We start from the raw sequence: 19,421 nt of genomic DNA on the forward strand, positions 1-19,421 counted from the left end.
TGTGCTCCACGTCTCACGCCTTCTAACGCCACTACGTGTTCATTACATGTGGGCATTGTTTTCTGAGGCGCAAGTCATTTATTAAATGAAGAAATGATTGATGCAGCTTCTCCTACCGCAGCAAATTTCGTCTTTACTGTTGGTATTTGCTACCCGTTAATCAGGAAGTGAAGATTTTGTTCTCTTTGAATCATTGGATGGAAACGCTGCTTTATTCGCACATCTTTTATGTGATAATCCATTTTCGCGCATTCATTTAATTCGCATCTTTAATGGGAAACATAGATAATCACACAGTGTGAACTGTCAAATACGCGATCAGAGAATCGCCAATAAGTCGCCGACACACCTCAGATACTTAGCTTTCTAAACATCTGGAGCTGTCGAAACAAAATCATGCCCTGTGAAAAGTGATCCAATTGTGGTAGAAGTTAAAATGGCTTCTTTTTGGCCTAAGAAATGAAGGTAGCACTAGTGTTATTTGGCAGGAGCACCAGTCTCTGTTATGTCGAAAACCAAAAAAAGGTGAGAAGAAATAATTCCCAAATGCCCTTCAAAAGCCAGGGCTGCAAAACAAGTAATTTTTTATCCCACTAAAGGCTTCTTTCTCATTGTGTAGGCTAGTTAATTTAGGCTACTACATGACCTCGTGTTGTTTCCATGTCACTTCTCACGTGTTTGGTTGTGAGACATAGTTTGTGGACCGAGACAAAGTTGTCTGCGATTCTTCTGATTGTAAAGTCATGCAGTTTGAAACTCCCTGTCGCCAATCCATCTTACAGTGTAAACACAGCAGCGACGAAACGCTAGTCATGCGGTGTGAAAACATCTGTAACGCTACTATGAAAATCGTGCAGTCTGACATTTAGAATGATCGATTTACAAAACAGCATCCCTGTTTATGCTTTATACAAAATTACATTCTTTCCACGCTCAAAGTGACCAATCAGAGAGAAGGAGAGAGAGAGAGTTGAACCCCTTCCCCTCTGACCCTACAGCGCCCTCTACCGGCCCTCCTTGTAAATGACTCTAAATATTTGTTTTGTGATCTAGTGTTAGACTCAGAGCATCATAAAGGTTGTCCCTAAAAAGTGCCTTTTGTTCACAGACACCATCTTGTAATCCTGAGTGCCCATCTCAAAAAAAAAACTACAAAAAAGAAAAAAAAAGAAAAGAAAAAAAAAAGTCCCCTCCTTCAAACTTCTGTATTTCTCCTTATCAAAGCAGTATATATAGTACTAAAGGAAATCGGTGTGACTTAGTTCCTCTTTTTATTGTTGGATAATTAAGAAAACTGTACAAAAAGAACAAAAAAATGATGATAATATCTGTCTTGCTTTTTTCTTCCTCTGTAATCTTGTCTTCTGCCTCTTTTGGACACTGGAGTAGTCTATAGTTGCATAACCATCGCCTTTTCCCTGCGCCCCTTTTCTCTGAACGGAGGGGTTTTAAAATAAAAAAAAAATGTTGTCTGAGCAGAATGCAGTTAGCTCACATGTTATTCTTGTCTGTACGCTTCACGTTGTATTCATACCGATCTCTTCAGCTTCTCCATTGAACAGTTAATGTACGTGAACAAGTTACGCTGGTGAGCTCTGGTGGGACGTCCGACCGACGGGTGCTTTTCTGTTTGTTTGTTTTTTTAAAAAGATGGACGAGGTTACGAAAACGAGGCTGACCGCTGGGGTAGAATAGGGTTGTTTTAATCTATTTATTTCTTTTTTTTTTTTTTTTTTGATTGTTACCAAATCCAGTTGATTTGCTATAATCTGTATGTATTAAGAATCTGTATTGATGATGCACCTTTCGAATGGTTGTAAGTGACCAGATATTTAATTTAAAGCGGAAAAAAATACACAAAAAAGTAAACAAAGCACCTTAAAAACGGAGTGGTTTCAGCCCAGGGAAAGCGACAGTTTCAAAATGATCATTTATTTTTATCCTTTTCAACCAAAGTGATAAAAAAAAAAAAGAGCGAGAATTAAATTAAACTTCTCACCAGCAAAAGCCGACTTGTGCTTATCAACAACTCGCTTCCTCCCACAAACTAATTATGCAATCGTTTCACTTTGTGAGTCGGCAGTGATTTACTAATAAGTGAAAGCCATAGTGATGGACATGCGTTTGAAGCTCTCGTTGTCCCTCCCTGGTACTGGCCGTCCATTTTCTTTCTTTGCTATTTAGTTTTGTACTGTTTAAACTGAGCGGATGCTTTAGCGTAGCGCGAGACCTCGGTTTGAAGGCCTCGAGCGGCGCCCTTCGGTCCACACTCCTTCCAGAGCTCATGGTGAAATGCATGTGTTGATTACGATTTCTTTTCCATAATAAGAAAAACAAGAAAGAGCAGCACCTTTAACTGATTGAATAAAAGGATGTTCTTGACTGTAATGCTGACCTTGTGTGGTTCTTTTCAGCCTCCCTTATCTTCCAAACTGAAAGATGATTCAAATTTTTGGCAGAGCAGCGTGATGGCATCATTTGATTTCATTTGATGAACTTTCCACTTTTGTTGTAGGCTGCATGCTTTACACCATGGGTCTTAAAGTGAATTCCTGGAGGGCCGCAGCTCTGCAGTTTTGCTCCAACCCTAATCAAACACAGCTGATCCAAATAATGGAGGTGTTCAAAAGAGTCTCAAACATTTTGATTAGATGTATCAGTTGTGTTTGATTAGGGTTGAAGTAAAACTGTGCAGAGCTGCGGCCCTCCAGGAATTCACTTCAGCCCCAAGCAGTGAAGACATTCTTCTAATTGTCTGAATCATGCGTTTACACTTGCCATACAACTTACGACGTCGCACATGTGTAAAGGCAGGTTCTAGCATCTGCGCCATGATGGAAGAAATTGTCTTGCTGTTAGCTCTGCTAAATGTGAAGATCGCCCAACTTTAAAATAATTTTGAAGCGGAGAAGGGAGGAAAGAGGCGTCATCGCAGCTTGCGCCTATGGTTTATATATGGTGTCCTCCACTGACTCGTCTCCCAACAGGGCAAGAAGGCTGCTAACTTCTGCCATCGACCACTGTCCTTCTCCATGTTTCCATGTTATTGTTTACCATGTCAGCGTCTCCACACACGCTCTTCCTTCTACGTCATTAAACCGCAGAGAAGTACCACATTGTCCCAAGTTTAATGATGTACAAAGACCAGCATGCCTCAAATCCGATCTGCCTGTTTACATGATAGTCGCAGTGTCACATATCTGGAGGCCTGGAATTGATCTCTAAATATTAAAATGCATGCGTTTTTTTCATGTTTTCATGGTCATAGAAGAGATCCAATCTGTCACATATGAGCAAGAAAAATTTGAGTTGGGTCTCATTTAACTGACAGTGTAAACGGGGCCTTTAAGACCCATGCTTTACATTTTTATGTCAGTATTAAGCAATTTATTTAGTTTTACTTTTAGAGCGGATTTTATTTATTATAGTAGCCTAGGTCTATTCACTGCTTTAATTAATTTTGCATCAAATAAGCATTGGTAAAAAGGTCTCTGCAACTAAATCACCGACATATTAGCTGTCAAAACGTGTGCATGACTGCATAAGTTATTTGAATAATTTGAATATTGGTTATGACTATTATCATACACAATTCACTCAGTCAGCACCTTAAAATAGTACGTATTTGTAAGTCCATTTTTTTTTTAATTCTCTTTGAACCCCTTGGGTAGAGAACACCCACTTTTTTATTTTGTAGGGTAGATTGCAGAGGTTTTATTCATACATTTTTAAAACTCGATTCAACCCTCAGCTTAGCAACATGGACACCTCCAAATGATGTTAAATGTCACACACTGAGTATATAAGATATAATTCACCCAGAAATGTCATTTCTGTCTTACAGTTTTACTCCATTGGTTTGGCTCATTTCTTGAAACAAATTACATTCTCAAAACAACATGGACAAACCTCCGAACCACTTGCCAATTGTTCACAACAGAATTGAATTTCTCATTCATTTCATCAAATTGCAAATGTCTTAGTACATCTTTGCAAATGATTAAGTACAGATTTTAGCAGATTTAGTACAGATTACTACATTTAGCACAATGTCCAAGTGAATAGATCTTGTTGATCTAAACCACAGCTGTCAAACTCAGTTCCAAAAGGGTCGCAGCCCTGCACAGTTTAGTTCCAACCCTAATTAAACACACCTGATCAAACTAATTGAGTCCTTCAGGCTTGTTTGAAACCTACAGGTAAGTGTGTTGGAGCAGGGTTGGAACTAAACTGTGCAGAGCTGCGGCCCTTTTGGAACGGAGTTTGACACTCCTGATCTAAACTGATTGTCAATTCTCAGTCTATTGGTTGTTCTCTTCAAAACGTGTCAGAGTCATTTCATTGAAGTCATCACATGCACAATAGTTTGTTCAATTGTCAAAATTAGTCAAGACCATAATACCATGAATACCATGCAGTAGGTGAATCCTTGGAACATTTGATCATTGTAGGGGATGGTTGCGACATTAACACCATTTCTTCCCTCTTTGCATTGCAAGAGAGAATATACGGTACACTGTGATGTCTGTGGCCACAGACTTTAGCGTGTGGATGCTCAGGAGGGTGAGAACAGCGGGCAGTAAAGAACTGTTATGAAACTCCAGCTTTATTTATAGCACTCTAGTATTTTGATTGTGTGTTTATATTACAGTTTATTATGCTGTATACAGTTTCTTCTTGCTCTGATATATGGAAGTTACTTTGTGTGTGGTTGATCATTACAATAAAAAAAAAGGAGTTACCCTTTCCTTAGCAGTATGAGTGCAATGTGTGACGTCAAAGCTTGGAAGCTACTCTTACCCTAAAATCGTATTTCTTTTTTTCAGTTTTATACACAATTGTATTCTGTTAGCTAGACAAAAACGGTACAGTAAGCATTATCAATGAAGGACTGGGATAAGATTGTAAGGTGGACATGAGGGATATTTTAGTGGTCCTTTGCCATGGGGACAAAACTCTAAACCTTTTGACTTGCAGTGCTTACACAATGCTAAAGGGACAAAGCATTTTGGGGGCACTGACTGTTTAAATGAGAAGAGAATTTAGTTTTGACAAATGAGTGAACTGTTTTGGGAAAGGTATGAGCTATTGTAGGTGAACCATGGTGTTGTGCCGAACCATCCACATTATTTTGGCAAAAGCACCAAGAGTGTTGAGAATGTCTGGTCTGTTTCAAGAAATGAGCCAAAGCAATTGAGAAGGATATTTCCATTTTTGTGGCACTGACTTTCTATTTGAGAAAGGAATTTAGTTTTGATGCATGAGTGAACTGTTCTGGGAGAGATATGAGCTTTTGCAAGTGAGCTATAGCTTTGTGCTAAACTGTAACACTGTTTTGCCAAATGATCTTAGAATTTTGAGAATGTAATTTCTGTTTCAAGAAATGAGCCAAACCAATGGAGAACAACTGTAATGTAACGATGTAATCGCAGCAGCAAAATCACACTTGAGCCGACGCACTGTTTACTACCAAAAGGACACGTGAATGATGTCTAGTGAACAGAACCTGCGTAGGCTGTAATAAACAGGTAATAAAGTTGTAAAAAAAACAACTTTGTTGCAGAGCGATCGTTTGGGAGCCACGCAGGAAGTATGATTTGCATGTTTGTGTTTTTTCCTTCAGAGGGACTGCAGCCATGACATGAACGCACTCGGCCGTGAAAATGAAACCGAAAGCTCAAACCTCATTTAAATTATCATATTGCATTTTAAAGTTATGATTTTTTTTCTTTCATAGCGAACACAGTGTGTGCATGAAAATAAATGTTTACTGGGGCAGTAGAACTACTTTAGCCTATATAATATTGAATATAATGCAAGAGAATCTCCAATGTCTCATTTTACCAGTAAATAGCATATGTCTCAAACACAATCATTCACCTTCAGAATTATGAATGGTTGCATTCTGATGTCATCATATTAAAAAGTCTGTTCAAGTCCAAGTCAAGACCTTTGAGTAGGTCTACTGTTGGTTAAAATGCTCAATTTAGTTTAGACTTGGAATAGTCTAAACTAAATTGAGCATTTTAACCAACAGTAGACTTACACAAAGGTCTAATGCTTTTAATGTTGTTTTACCATATGTTTGAGAAATAACAATAATAACAGGCTACTCGCATCTTTTTTTTTTTTTTTTTTTTTTACCATTTTCCTTAAAAAAAAAAAAAAAAAAAAAAAATCAGCATTCAGTACATAATTTCACTATTACTTGAAATTACCTAGTCTGATCCTTTTTATAAGAAATAAGCCTTTTCCCGAGCAGACCTGAACTGTTGTTATGACAAGAACTCTCGGATGAGTTTTGAAAAACAAAACAATCTTGGATTAAATTGTCAATAACCAAATCCAGCTACAGTAATCAAGTAATCCACATATGAAGAACAGACCCCAGGCCAAAAAGAGACTGTTGGTTTTTACAATGGCTCATTCAAACAGATCCGAGATCAGGTGATACCTGTGAAAGCTGTTCAGTGATTGGCCACAAGAGGGCGATCTGTATGATCCTGCATAGTTGATGTGTAGTTTATATTACACAGGTCGTCCTGCAGAATACCATTAACATTTCCAAACAAATTATGCAATAATGAAGCCACGCTAACTGAAATCACTTGATTCTGCCAATTCAATACTCGCACCGAAAAACAGCTTTAAAAACAGCCATCACTAAACGGCAGTACTAAAAGTAGATTCACTTTTTTTTTATTATAGCAAGCATTTATTGAACATTTTCTTGATAAATTAACAGTCTATATGTATTAATGTATTGTTATTACATTTTTAATTTCCCTCAGAGAGGGGATTGGGTAACAAATGCAAGTAATTTTTCCTTTTTATTAAAAAAAAAAAAACATTAACCCACATTGTTTAAACACATCTTTTAAAGTGGTCAACATTGTATATTAATCACTGAATATGTTAAAAAGTAACAAAATTGCTAAACTATTAAAGCTTTCAAACAAATTAGTCTATTGTAACCAGCACTTGTGCAAAGCAAAGAGTCAGTTTAAAATATTGAAGGCCACCTTTTGTAAACACTCTTCAAAATACATTTGAATACTGTTTGTAATATAAAATAGAACCATTGTAACCTATTTACATTCAATTGTTACATTACAATGATAATTTACACAGCCAAGCAAAAGATTTTTCTGTGCCATTAATGAAATTGACCTGGAATTGTCCCATATGAGGTTATTGAAGTGAACTGAACACACAGACATCACTGTGCATCTCTCAGAGGTGGTAAATGTTTTTGTGATCGCATCCCTCCCAGTCCACGAGCTCCGAGCGGTGAAACCACAGCGAGATCTCCCTCTGCGCTCCCTCCACTGAATCAGACGCATGCACCACATTTCTGAAGCAGTGAGCAGACATTTATTCATTTCACCTCAGCTAGACTGATCATACAAGGTGCATGTTGTTTTTTTTAATTGACTGACCCTGGTACAAAATATATATTTATTACTAAAAAAAATAAGATTTAAAGGGCACTCATAAAGAAGATCATCTTTTGTAAGCTGTTTGGACGGAAATGTGTGTAGGTATAGTGTGTCCACAGTCATATTGGGGTGATATAAAGACTGCAAGTCTCTTTTTTTTTAATTGTCTTAAATTTAAATAGGATTCAAATCCCTCCCATTTTGAGGCCCACTGCAACAAATTGATTAACAGCCACATATTAACATGTCTCTGTAGTAATGCAGTAGGTAAGTCAACAAGACAGCACATGCACAAAGCAATCAGGGTTAAAAGATCTGTTCAGCTCGCTGTGATCATAAGTCATCAAATGAGTTGTACAAGCTCATGTTTAAACAGTGCATGTTAGTAATGAATTACAGCGATTTCACCATCTTCATCACTACAACCACATGTCAGTACAATTATAAAAAAAAGACACTTCAATCCCGTTTTTGTGGACATTAAATTAGGTATATTTTGTTCATTAACATAACGCATATTCATACAGCAGTAGATATTAACGTGTATTCCGTCACATTTGCCATGCAAAAACAGTGCAAAGTTAAACATGTGCTGTGTGTGTGTGTGTGTGTGTGTGAACTTTGTAACGACATTGTGTGTGATTGTCGCAAACAGGCTTGAATTAATTCCACAACAAATACATTAAATAATCATTGGGAAAGTCCTTACTGTAGTATTTCTCTCAAACGTTATTTGACGTTATTTGATGTATATCCCTGGTGCTGTTTATGTTACACAGCCGAGGCGAGATTGAGGCACACTGATGTGGTGTTCACACCAGACGCAGTACGCGCGGATAAATCCTGCGTAAATAGATGCGTGAACATTTTAAGTTTACTTGCTTCATATCCACATCAAACCCGCTTCATTCGCGCGTCAAATTCACTTTACAATACATGCAGATTTGCATCATGGGCAGGGCTTCTGTCTGCCCGGTGACTCTAGCTTCTCTGCTAAATGGCCAACATGGATTTTATAGAGAGAATAACTGTTTATGTGCTGTAAAAAGGCTGAGAAACAGTGTTGATTCACTTGAAGCTGTGCCTGAGTCCACTAAATCTATTCAGAGGTGCACCCAAGCTCTGTAAGCTCAGAAACTCCTCCAGAAACTTGACCTGGAAGATGGAAGCTTTCAGCGGTTGACTGAGCCAAGCCCGGTTTGATGAACTGGTGTGGGAAGGAGGATTTTCCCCCGGACACCAACAAGAGGCGCTACGTCATAATCACACCCCCACAAGAGCAAGCTCCTCATTGGTTAACACGACGTGATTGTCTGCAGACGTTTAGATTTTTGAACTTGAGCAACTTGCTCGAAACAATCGTGCAAAACGCTCAACTCGCGCCGCTTCACCGCAGGATGTCTATTCGCATCTTTGCATCGACTTAAGATGTAAATCATTCACGCTAGACGCTTCTTCCACGTCTGGTGTGAACACAGCATGACAGACACATGGAATGGTAAGCTGGGAGAACTAGCATTAAAGGCACAGGCCAAAAAAACAGCTACATGGCTGTTCAGAGTAGAAAATTCCAAAAGTCTGAAAGGTATAATAAATAATCTGATGGGTGTTTTGAGCTGAAACTTTACAGACACATTCTGGTGACACAAAAGACTCATCTTAATTCTTAAAAAGGGGTAAAATAGGTGCACTTTAAACATCAACTGAAATCTAGATAAATCAGCTTTCTGGTGTTGTGTAGTCTGAGAAACTAAAGGAAACTAATGTTTCAAAAAATAAATAAATAAGGAGTTTAAGTTTTAGTGAGGCTTTAAAGCGTTTTTAATAGTGTTTGAGTCCCTCAGTCATCCTTAAGGATGAATCTCACAATCATACAGTCACTGCTGGAAAAATCTGCAGAAGATGCTAGAAAAGTCATGAACTATCACCAAAAAAAAAAAAAAAAGAAGTTGAAGATCAAAGCATTAAAACCATATTATATTAAACATTTTTTTTCTCTTGTAAACTGTGTGTGTAGTCTGTCAAATATTGTACTCGGGAATGTACCAAATAAAAAAACAACATGCATTTTGTATGATCCCTCATATTTAATTATTGAATTGTTCTCGTTCACTGATTCAAGCAGCACTGTGCATGCATCCTCCAGCATCTAGCCAACTTTATTCAACAGAACAGTGCACGTGTACACACTGAAGCAGATGTAGTAACGTTCCCTTGGTGAATGTTAGATGATGCATCTGTTGCAGCATTAAAGGGACAGTTTACCTAAAAATTAAAACATCCTCATCATTTACTCACACTCAAGTTGTTCTAAACGTTGATGAGCTTCTTTTGTTGAACACAAACCAAAATATCCTAAAAAGTTTTGGGAAAAAAAAAGAAGCAGCTATTGACTTCCATAATAGGAACAAAAAATACTATGGAAGTCAATGGCTTTTTTCAACATTTTTCCCTGTGTTCAACAGGGGAAAAAAAGACACTCAAACAGGTTTAAACGGCGAGTAATGATTGAATGTTTATGTGAACTATCCCTTTAATACTTGTCAATGCTAGTTTATTATTATTTTTTAAATACAGCTTTGCATTTTTAGTTCATGTTAGCTCATGTTTAGTAAATGTTAAGCTTTAATTATTCGTGTTAAATGAGTTATACGTTTATTTGCATTGTTAGTTTATGTTAATGGCTTTAGTATATTGACTAACCAGAAATGTTAGTGTGGTTTAGAGCTAGTCTGAGGTCAGTGTGAGTGTAATAATACCTGCTGATGTGCACACTGAAGTCTCCTCTGATAGTCCCCGGTGCGGCGGCTGCAGGGTCTGTGTCTCCCACCATCATGCGGGACGTCTTCACCACATTATGACCCTCCCACACCTAAACACAAGTTAAAGCAGGACAGTCTGTGATGGTCTGTGATCGGCAACCTTTTTCTGTTGCATTGCATCATTATTTAACAGACTAAACCACTTTAAGAAGTAAAAATGTAACTAGATAAATACAGTTGCATTATTGGTATGCGTTTTAATATCTTAGACTGAAACTAATACAGTTGGGGCGGCACGATGACTCAGTGGTTGGCACTGTGGACTCACAGCAAGAAGGTTGCTGGTTTGAGTCCTGGCTGGGTCAGTTGGCGATTCTGTGTGGAGTTTGCATGTTCTCCCTGTGTTCGCATGGGTTTGCTCCTGGTGCTCCGGTTTCCCCGACAGTCAAAACATATTCGCTATAGGTGAATTGGATGAACTAAATTATCTGTAGTGTGTGAATGAGTGTGTATGTGTGTTTTCCAGTAGTGAATTGCGGGTGGAAGGGCATCTGCTGAGTAAATTATACACTGGAATAGTTGGGGAGTCATTCTGCTGTGGTGACCCCTGATAAATAAGCGACTATGCTGAAGGAAAATGCATGAATATGCAGTTAGTGTCTATGGAATACCCTGTAAAAATCTTTACCTTTACTCGCATTACACCCCGTTTTCAAAAGACCTTTGGGATAAAGTTGATACTTTGGGATAAAGGCACAGCTTGGGAGAAGGCTACAAAAACATTTCAAAGGTTGGAAAAGTGATTTGATTTCAGGATGTATGATCAATAAAGTCATTATTTTAAAGGAGTATGTAAGTTCAATGGACTCATAAGGTTAGTTTGATTGAGCTTAAAATTAAGGAAGCCATGATTTTTTTAGTGCAGTCACTTTGGTACATTTCTCAGATCAGAATTGAAATTTGAAAAACAGTAAAGTGCATCTCAAAACAGCATGTACAAATAGCAAAACACCATGGATTGCAAAAGTCTGTCAATGAACGTAAATAAATAAATGCTTGTGTCATTGTGTGTGGATAAGACAGTCAAATTACTTAGTCATGTTGTCAATATAACTGTACTCTGGAGGGCTGTTCTGATGTAAACATTTTTACTTGGACAAGCTTGTACTGTAATTTGTTGCCAGATCATGTCGTTGTGATACAGAAAGGAAAAGACAGCACTGCACAGCACAAAGGAAAAATTAAAGTAGAAATGTGAACATATGACAATCTCCTTTAACACCTTCATTAGAAAAAGTCGATTCACCTGGGAGAAATTGACCAATTCTAGAGATTTAGAAACATAAAAGTCTAATAAAAATGTATAGAAAAATGCATTGACAACTTTTTCAGACATGTTGCATTTAAAGACTTAAGCCATGAACAAACGATTAAATGTTGTGGAGAATGAGGCTATTCAACAGAGACCAAAATACTACATTTCGATCAACATTAAACATCAGAGAATTGTACATAATCATTTGTATGGATGTACAAAAGCATTTGCAACTTGTTTAAAGGACTGAGAAACTGCTTTTCTGATGTGCACAAGTGACAATGATGGGAAGATTGAACGGGGAGTTGAGCATTTCAATTCTGATCTGAGAAATGTTCCACTGAAGATAAAAAGTCACCAACATTGTCAGTGGGCTGAGGGCGAGTAAATTAACTGTAGATTTTCATTTTTGGATCTACTATGCGCTCTAAAACACTTCAGCAAAGCTTTTTTTTTTTTTTAAACCCTACAGAAAGAAAAAATGATCAGATGAAAAAGAAACACTCAACATACAGCTGAAAAATATAAACAAGTATGAAAAACTATTACAAGTGACATCCAACTACCATCTATGTTATTTAGCATTTGAAATAAACATTTTTGTAAAAAACAATAAATAAAAAACGAAAAAATTTGGATGATCATTAAATACACTTGAAATATCAGTGCACTCGAAGTCATGGCATTCTCATTCTAGTACACTGCACAGTTTGTCAAATGCATTCGCTTATCAGTGATTTGCACAGAGCAATAATATTTATTCATTCAACCTAATATTGGGACACAACCATACACTCTTGCATTTCACTCTCTCTCTTTCTCTCTCTTTCTCTCTCTCTCTCTCACACACACACAAACACACAAACACGTTTTTGTTTTTGTGAAAAGTGGGGACATCACATAGGTTTCCATTCATTTTATACTGTCCAAACTGTATATTATATTTCCCTAAACCCAACCATCACAGGAGACTGTGTGCAGCTTTACTCTCTGATTAAACTCATTCTGTAGGATTTATAAGCATTTTGAGAAATGAGGACGTCACCAATGTCCTCATATTCCACCTCATATTTTGTAATACCTGTGTCATACCCATGTCATTATACAGATTTGTGTTCTTATACGTCACAAAACATGTACACACACACACACACACACAATGGCCAATTTAGTTAATCCAATTCACCTGCACCACATGCCTTTGGACTATGGGGGAAACCGGAGCACCCGGAGGAAACCCACACCAACACGGGGAGAACATGCAAACTCCACAGAGAAATGCCAACTGACCAAGCTGGGATTCGAACCAGCAACTTTCTTTTTGTGAGCCGATAGTGCTAACAGCTGAGCCACCGTGCTGCCCATAGTATAATTATCATTATTATTACAGGCTGTTTTGCTGTAGTGCAAGTTTGATTGGTCCTCACCATGGCGACTATGGGGCCAGAGGTCATGTAGTATAGCAGGCTGGAATAAAAGGGTTTTTTCTGCAGAGACACGTAATGCTGTGCTAAAAGCTTGTCAGGAGCCTGAAAACACACACACACACACACACACACACACACACACACACACACACACACACACGATAAACAAACAGGTCACAAATGAATCTCATGAATGTCACTTATGAGAGATTCGCTCACCTGCAGCATCTTCAGACCCACCAATCGGAATCCTCGCTGCTCAAAGCGCTTGATGACCTCGCCAATCAGACGCCTCTGAACACCGTCAGGCTTCACAGCAACCAAAGTGCGTTCGTTAACGCCAGAGAAATCTAAAGCAGGACAAACACAGAGCAATACATGTCAGTTTAAATAGTCTTTTTTTTCCTGAGTAATGATCAATTTTAAACAAACAGCGCCATCTACTGGATGACACGCAGGCAAACATGGACAGTTGAATGCAAACCTATTTTTAAAAAGTCATTTTTTCCAAGTTTAACAAATCTTCAACATTTTTAAATATATTTAATAACAGTTAATAGTTTTAATAAGTTGTTTCTGATGGCTATATAATTTTTTCTGTCATGATTACATTTTGCTAGATACTGGTAATCAACTTACCTAGGTATTAACATTGTCATAGGTATATAGGTATTTAATTATATTATTCATAATGATAATATTCATTAAGGCGGCTAATAATATTGACCTATACAATCATTTAAAACTTTCTTTTCTTGCCAAACTAAAAGAAATAAGACTCTCTCCAAAAAAATAAAAGGTAATAAAAATGTCCTCGCTGTTTTAAATATTACTCAGGAAATATAAAAACAAAATAAACAAAACAGGGTGGCATGGTGGTTCAGTTGCATTGCATGACTAATTGATTAGAACACTGAATATGTACAGTGGCTCAGTGGTTAGCACTGTCGCCTCACAGCAAGAAGGTCGCTGGTTCGAGTCCCAGTTGGACCAGTTGGCATTTCTGTGTGGAGTTTTCCTTTTTTACCGGGTTGGCGTTTCCTACGGGTGCTGGGGTTTCCCTCACATTTGCTATACGTAAAGTGGATGAACTAAATTGGCCGGTGTATGAGTGCATGTGTAAATGTGAGGGTTTATGGGTGTTTCCCAGTACTGGGTTGCAGCTGGAAAGGAATTAGCCGTGTAAAACATGTGCCAGAACAGTTGGCGGTTCATTCTGCTGTGGTGACACCTGATAATCAGGGACTAAACAACCAAAATAATTTCACAGGCCTTTAACTGTATATCACTATTAAAATTTCACCTCATATTAGGAAGCACTTCTTTTGGGTTCTTTCTTAAATATCAAATTCACCATCATTTGTACAGGCAAATGTAAACCTTGTTTAAGCTCAATTTAGAACAGCTTATTATTTTTAGCATTTTAAACACTTTTTAATACTTTTTATGTGGACATTGCAATAATTAAAAGCCTTTGCTTAAAGACAAGGGATTTAAAGATTTACAGTATTCTACCACTCCTTTTTTAAATGTATATTTACATATTATAACATGAGTGGTGGCGGAGTGGCGCAGGATGTAGTGCTGTCGCCTTAAAGCATAAAGGTCGCTGATTCGAGTCCCGACTGGGTCAGTAGGCGATTCTGTGTAGAGTTTGCATGTTCTCCCCGCGTTCGCGTAGGGTTTCCTCCGGGTGCTCCGGTTTCCCCCACACTCCAAAGACATGCAGTACAGGTTAATTGGGAAGGCTAAATTGTCCGTAGTGAATGAGTGTGTATGGATGTTTCCCAGAGATGGGTGGGGCATCCGCTGCGTAAAACATATGCTGGATAAGTTGGGTGTTCAGTTGGCTGTGGCGACCCCAGATTAATAAAGAGACTAAGCCGAAAAGAAAATTAATAAATATTATAACATGCTACTAATTTTAATGTGCATTTAAAAAGCTAGAACATACTATGTAATACTGTGCAAAAAAAGCAACAGAAAAAAAACATAAGGGCCTAAGCAAGATTTATTTTCACAAAATGATATTGATAAAAAGTAGAACTAATAAAAACATTGAGTTGTTTTACTGTTTCTTCATTTATAATTGTTTTCAAATATTTATTGATAATTTTTGCGTGATAATTTACCCAAAAGGGGTGCAAATTATTTTTATTTTAACACAAATGTACTGCAACTGTTACAGACATGCGATCATTTACAATAGTTCATTGAAGCTTAATGTAATTAAAAGGCACAGCACAAAACACACACACAAAAAATCATGTGCTCTCTGAATGATCCTTACTGACAGCCTCTCTTCAACTGACCAATCACAGTGCGAGTTACAGCTCACTACATTCATACAGTTGGGGCTCTAAAAATAAATAAATAACAATAAGAAGTTTTCAGCTTTTGTCATAATCAGTTTTTTTTTTAAGTACTACAGCAAGTGCCATGGTAAAATCACAGTAATGGTAATATTAGGACTGCACTATATTGGAAATTTATAATTTCTATATTATTAAATTATTTATAATAAAAATAATTTATATTTTGCGATTATATATTGCAATATAAATACAATTTCACCAGATGACCTAAATAATTCAATTTGGAAATAATTTGTCATTTTAGTTGATTAATTGGGATAATTAAACAATATATTGTGCAGCCCTAGGTAATATTGTAGCACTTTTATATGCATTAACCGAATATATGGTATTTATTCTATTTGTGGTTTTACACATGAGGTGTCAATGCAAAATTGTGGCACATTTTGGTGCTTTTCAATTAATTATTGTTAAGTTAGGTTAAATCTCAAGGGTATTAGGTGTAGCTAAAATGAAAGGTTAATAAATACTCTCATTTAAAAGTGCTGTTTTAGTAAGGGAATGTAAATTGGAAAAAACATTGTTCTGGTTAATAACACACACACACACACACACACACACACACACACACACACACACACACACTCATGTGCTCCCAGTATGACCCTCACACACTGACTGCCTACTTTCATCTGACCAATCACAGAAAGAGTTACAGCTTGCTACAATCATACAGTTAGGCCTTTAACAATGTACAAATAACAATAAGAAAACTTTTTTTTTAAGTAGCTTTTTTAAAGTACTATTGCAAGTACCATAGTACAGTGATGGTAATACTGTAGTGCCTCTATATGAATTGACTAAATGTATGGTTTTTATGCTATACCCGGTTTTATACATGGAAGTATTGATGCTAAATTGGGGTACATTTTGGTGCTTTTCAATTAATTGTGGCAAAGTTAGGTAAAATCACAAGGGTTTTAAGGGTACCCTTAAATGCACGGTTAATAAATATCCTCAACTAAAAGTGCCGTTTTTAGTAAGGGAATATAATTTGGGGGCATATAAAAATAATAATAAAAATTGTTCTGGTTAATAACAGACACACACTCATGTGCTTTCAGTATGACCCTCACACACTGGCTGCCTACTTTCATGTCCAATCATAGAGAGAGTTACAGCTCACTACATTTATGAAGTTAGGGCTCTAATAACTTGCAACTTGTAAAAAAATAACTTGTATAGCCTGTCTTATGTGTATAATTAAGTATCTTATAGCATATGTTAGTCATGAAGAGTTTTTTTTAAAGCTCTTACAGTATGTCCAGTGTTTGTATTTATAATTAATTTATGTAGCACCGTGGTCCTGGAAGACACGACATTTCGTTCCTCTGTATGTCCATACATAAAAATTTAAAAATATGTAATATGTTTAAAGTACGACTGCAGTACCATAGTACAGTGATGGCAATACCGTAGTAAATAATCTTTTTTTTTTTTTTTTTTTAAGTACGACTGCAGTAGCATAGTACAGTGATGGCAATACCGTACTACTTGTACTAATTGTAGTATATGTTCTAATTGAATATAAGGTTTTTTATGCTACGAATGGTTTTACACATGGAGGTAAAAAAATAAATAAAACAAAAGTTAAAAAACAAACAACACAATAAACACTGCAGTTTTAGTAAGGCAATATAACTTGGAAATAAATCTGGTTATTAATAGGGACACAGGTGTGCATGATGTTTATTTTTTTTTAACGAAAACCTTGTCAAAATTAGGGCTGCAAGATATTGGAAAAATCTGACATTGTGTTATTTAGTTTTGCTGCGATATGAATTTAATTTCAGCATTTGCATAAAATATATTCCAATCATATATAAATATGACAGCAAATATAAAAGTTAAATAAACAGTGCTTCATGGCTTTACTGGAGAGTCTAACCATATTGAAGTACAGAAATTGAACAATCAACCCTAAAATAACACGGTCATCATTTTATAAATAATCCAGAAATATACATTTAATTATATTTATAATATATTTAATCCAATCCTGCGTTATGACTATTGCGGATACACACATTGCAATATCGATGCCCAAACAATAAATTGTTCAGCCCTAGTCAAAATCCTTTGTTAAATGTATAGGTTATCCAAATAACGAAAACTGTCATTATTTACTCACCCTTACTTGTTCATAACCTGTTTTGAGTTTCTTCAGTTGAACACAAGGAAGATAGATATTCTGAGAAATGTTTGATGGCTATTGACTTAAATAGTATTATTTATTCTTACTAAGGATGTCGATGGCTGTTTTTTCCCCCCAAAACATTCTTCAGATTATCTTCCTTGTGTTCAACAGAATAAAGTAAACTTATAAAAGTTTAGAAGCCCTTAAGTCAGAGCAAATGGTGATTAAATTTTCCTTTCGGGGTGAACTGCCCCTTTAAGTTATCTATCAAGTTATATCAGTCTCAAACCACTTTCTTCATATACAGTATAAGCTCCTGCCTAACCTAATATAATGCAGTCAGCAGCACTGGCCCACGTGAGGACACAATAACACAATTAACCAATCAGGGATCACGAGAGGACTGACCACAGCTCGTGCAAAATTAATGCTTATGCACTTTTATACTGCATAATAGTCGCTGTCACACGCACAAATAAATTAATTAATTAAATAAATTATAGAAAATATGCACATAAATGTACTTTAATGTATGCCTATAGCCATATTGACACATCATGGCATTACATGTAACACTTAGCCTATATTTTACAATCATCGTGTACATTTTAGGCCTTCACTCCAACACAAAAAAAATTCTCAGATGTAATGCAACATTTCTAAAACTCACTAGTACCTTAAGTACATTAACACAAATGTCTTAAAATCGCTATGCGTTTTTCTAGTTGTTTAAAGCTGCAAATGTTAACTTACACGCTGTAAACGGCATGGCCAAACGATAAACGTCTAATTACACTGTATTGTCTTGGAACTATCAATTATCCCTGTTCCAAGACTTCACCTTAAAGACAACAGTTTGAAATCTTAAACATTTATTCACTCGAGCTACGTTAAGAAAGATGTTTGTAAACTGACCTGAGTCACTGCTGAGGCTGCGCGCGGCTCCAATACCCAGAGCGCGCGAGGGATTCCGCGTGACCGCACGCGCTGCGTGGACGCGGAGACCAAATCTGACCGCCATCATATTCATTTCCAGGTCAAGTCCGTCACAAAGCTTCACCGAGCAGAACTTTTACAACTCCAAAACCTGGTCCCGAAGCTTTTAACCCTCGGACCGTTACACACGCGTGCGGTCATTCACCTGGCAGGTCAAAGGCAAGCGTCCAGTGTTCAGATGAGGAGAGAGAGAGTGTCTGTGTGTGTGTGTGTGTGTGTGTGTGTAGCAGCATCATGGGAAAGAAATATGCCCTCAAATTATAGTGACATTACCGGTCATCACGTGCACAAACACAACCTCTTAATTAACACCATTTCCTGTTTGGAAAGCCTTGAAAGAAATGCAAACACACACACACACACGCACACATACATACATACATATTTACACGTCTAAATAATAGAAAGACGTTTGCAAGTAAATTAATACTTTTACTTTTTGGGATCAAAAAAGACGAGAATGTCAAAGGTGTTGTCCAATAGTTTTATATAATCTTAACAAACTTTATGATGCACTTTAAATGTTGTTTATTTTGTGTGTATGTATGTATGTATGTATGTATGTATGTATGTATGTGTGTGTGTGTGTGTGTGTGTGTGTGTGTGTGTGTATATTAGAGTCAATTAGAGAGTGACTATCAGTATTAAATCAGCTTTTATATTAAATTTGTCACCCTTTTTTTCGGCTCTCAGACTAAACTGTTTCAGGAATTTCCATACAAATAAAAAATGGCTTCTGTTTAGTTTTTGTTACATTAATATTGGATTATTATCCCTTTACAGCCATATCCTGAGTGGTGGTTGTTTTGAACTAAAATGGTCCTGTGGTCCACTACAGTGGACATGCTGTAAAATTATATAATATTTGAATATATTGAATATATATATATTTGAATATATATATATATATATATATATATATATATATATATATATATATATATATATATATAATTCTTTTGAATCATAC

At 36.7% G+C, this 19,421-nt stretch overlaps 1 protein-coding gene across 4 annotated transcripts in view; it reads right to left on the bottom strand.

The window, feature by feature from the left end:
- Positions 1 to 19,421, bottom strand: part of nme4 (NME/NM23 nucleoside diphosphate kinase 4) — a 56,385-nt gene that overhangs the window by 36,104 nt on the left and 860 nt on the right. For 2 of the 4 annotated variants that reach the window (XR_012398211.1, XM_017353700.4), the window contains exons 2-5: positions 18,371 to 18,596; positions 13,163 to 13,293; positions 12,944 to 13,045; positions 10,199 to 10,311 (exon numbers count right to left, since the gene is read on the bottom strand). Coding sequence is in view for 3 of the 4 variants with exons in the window: in XM_017353700.4 (XP_017209189.1) it covers positions 10,199 to 10,311; positions 12,944 to 13,045; positions 13,163 to 13,293; positions 18,371 to 18,485 (461 nt within the window). In the remaining variant the exon portion in view is untranslated. 4 annotated transcript variants of the gene reach the window in all.

Source organism: Danio rerio, chromosome 3, assembly GCF_049306965.1.
Source record: "Danio rerio strain Tuebingen ecotype United States chromosome 3, GRCz12tu, whole genome shotgun sequence".
Lineage (NCBI taxonomy): Eukaryota > Metazoa > Chordata > Actinopteri > Cypriniformes > Danionidae > Danio > Danio rerio.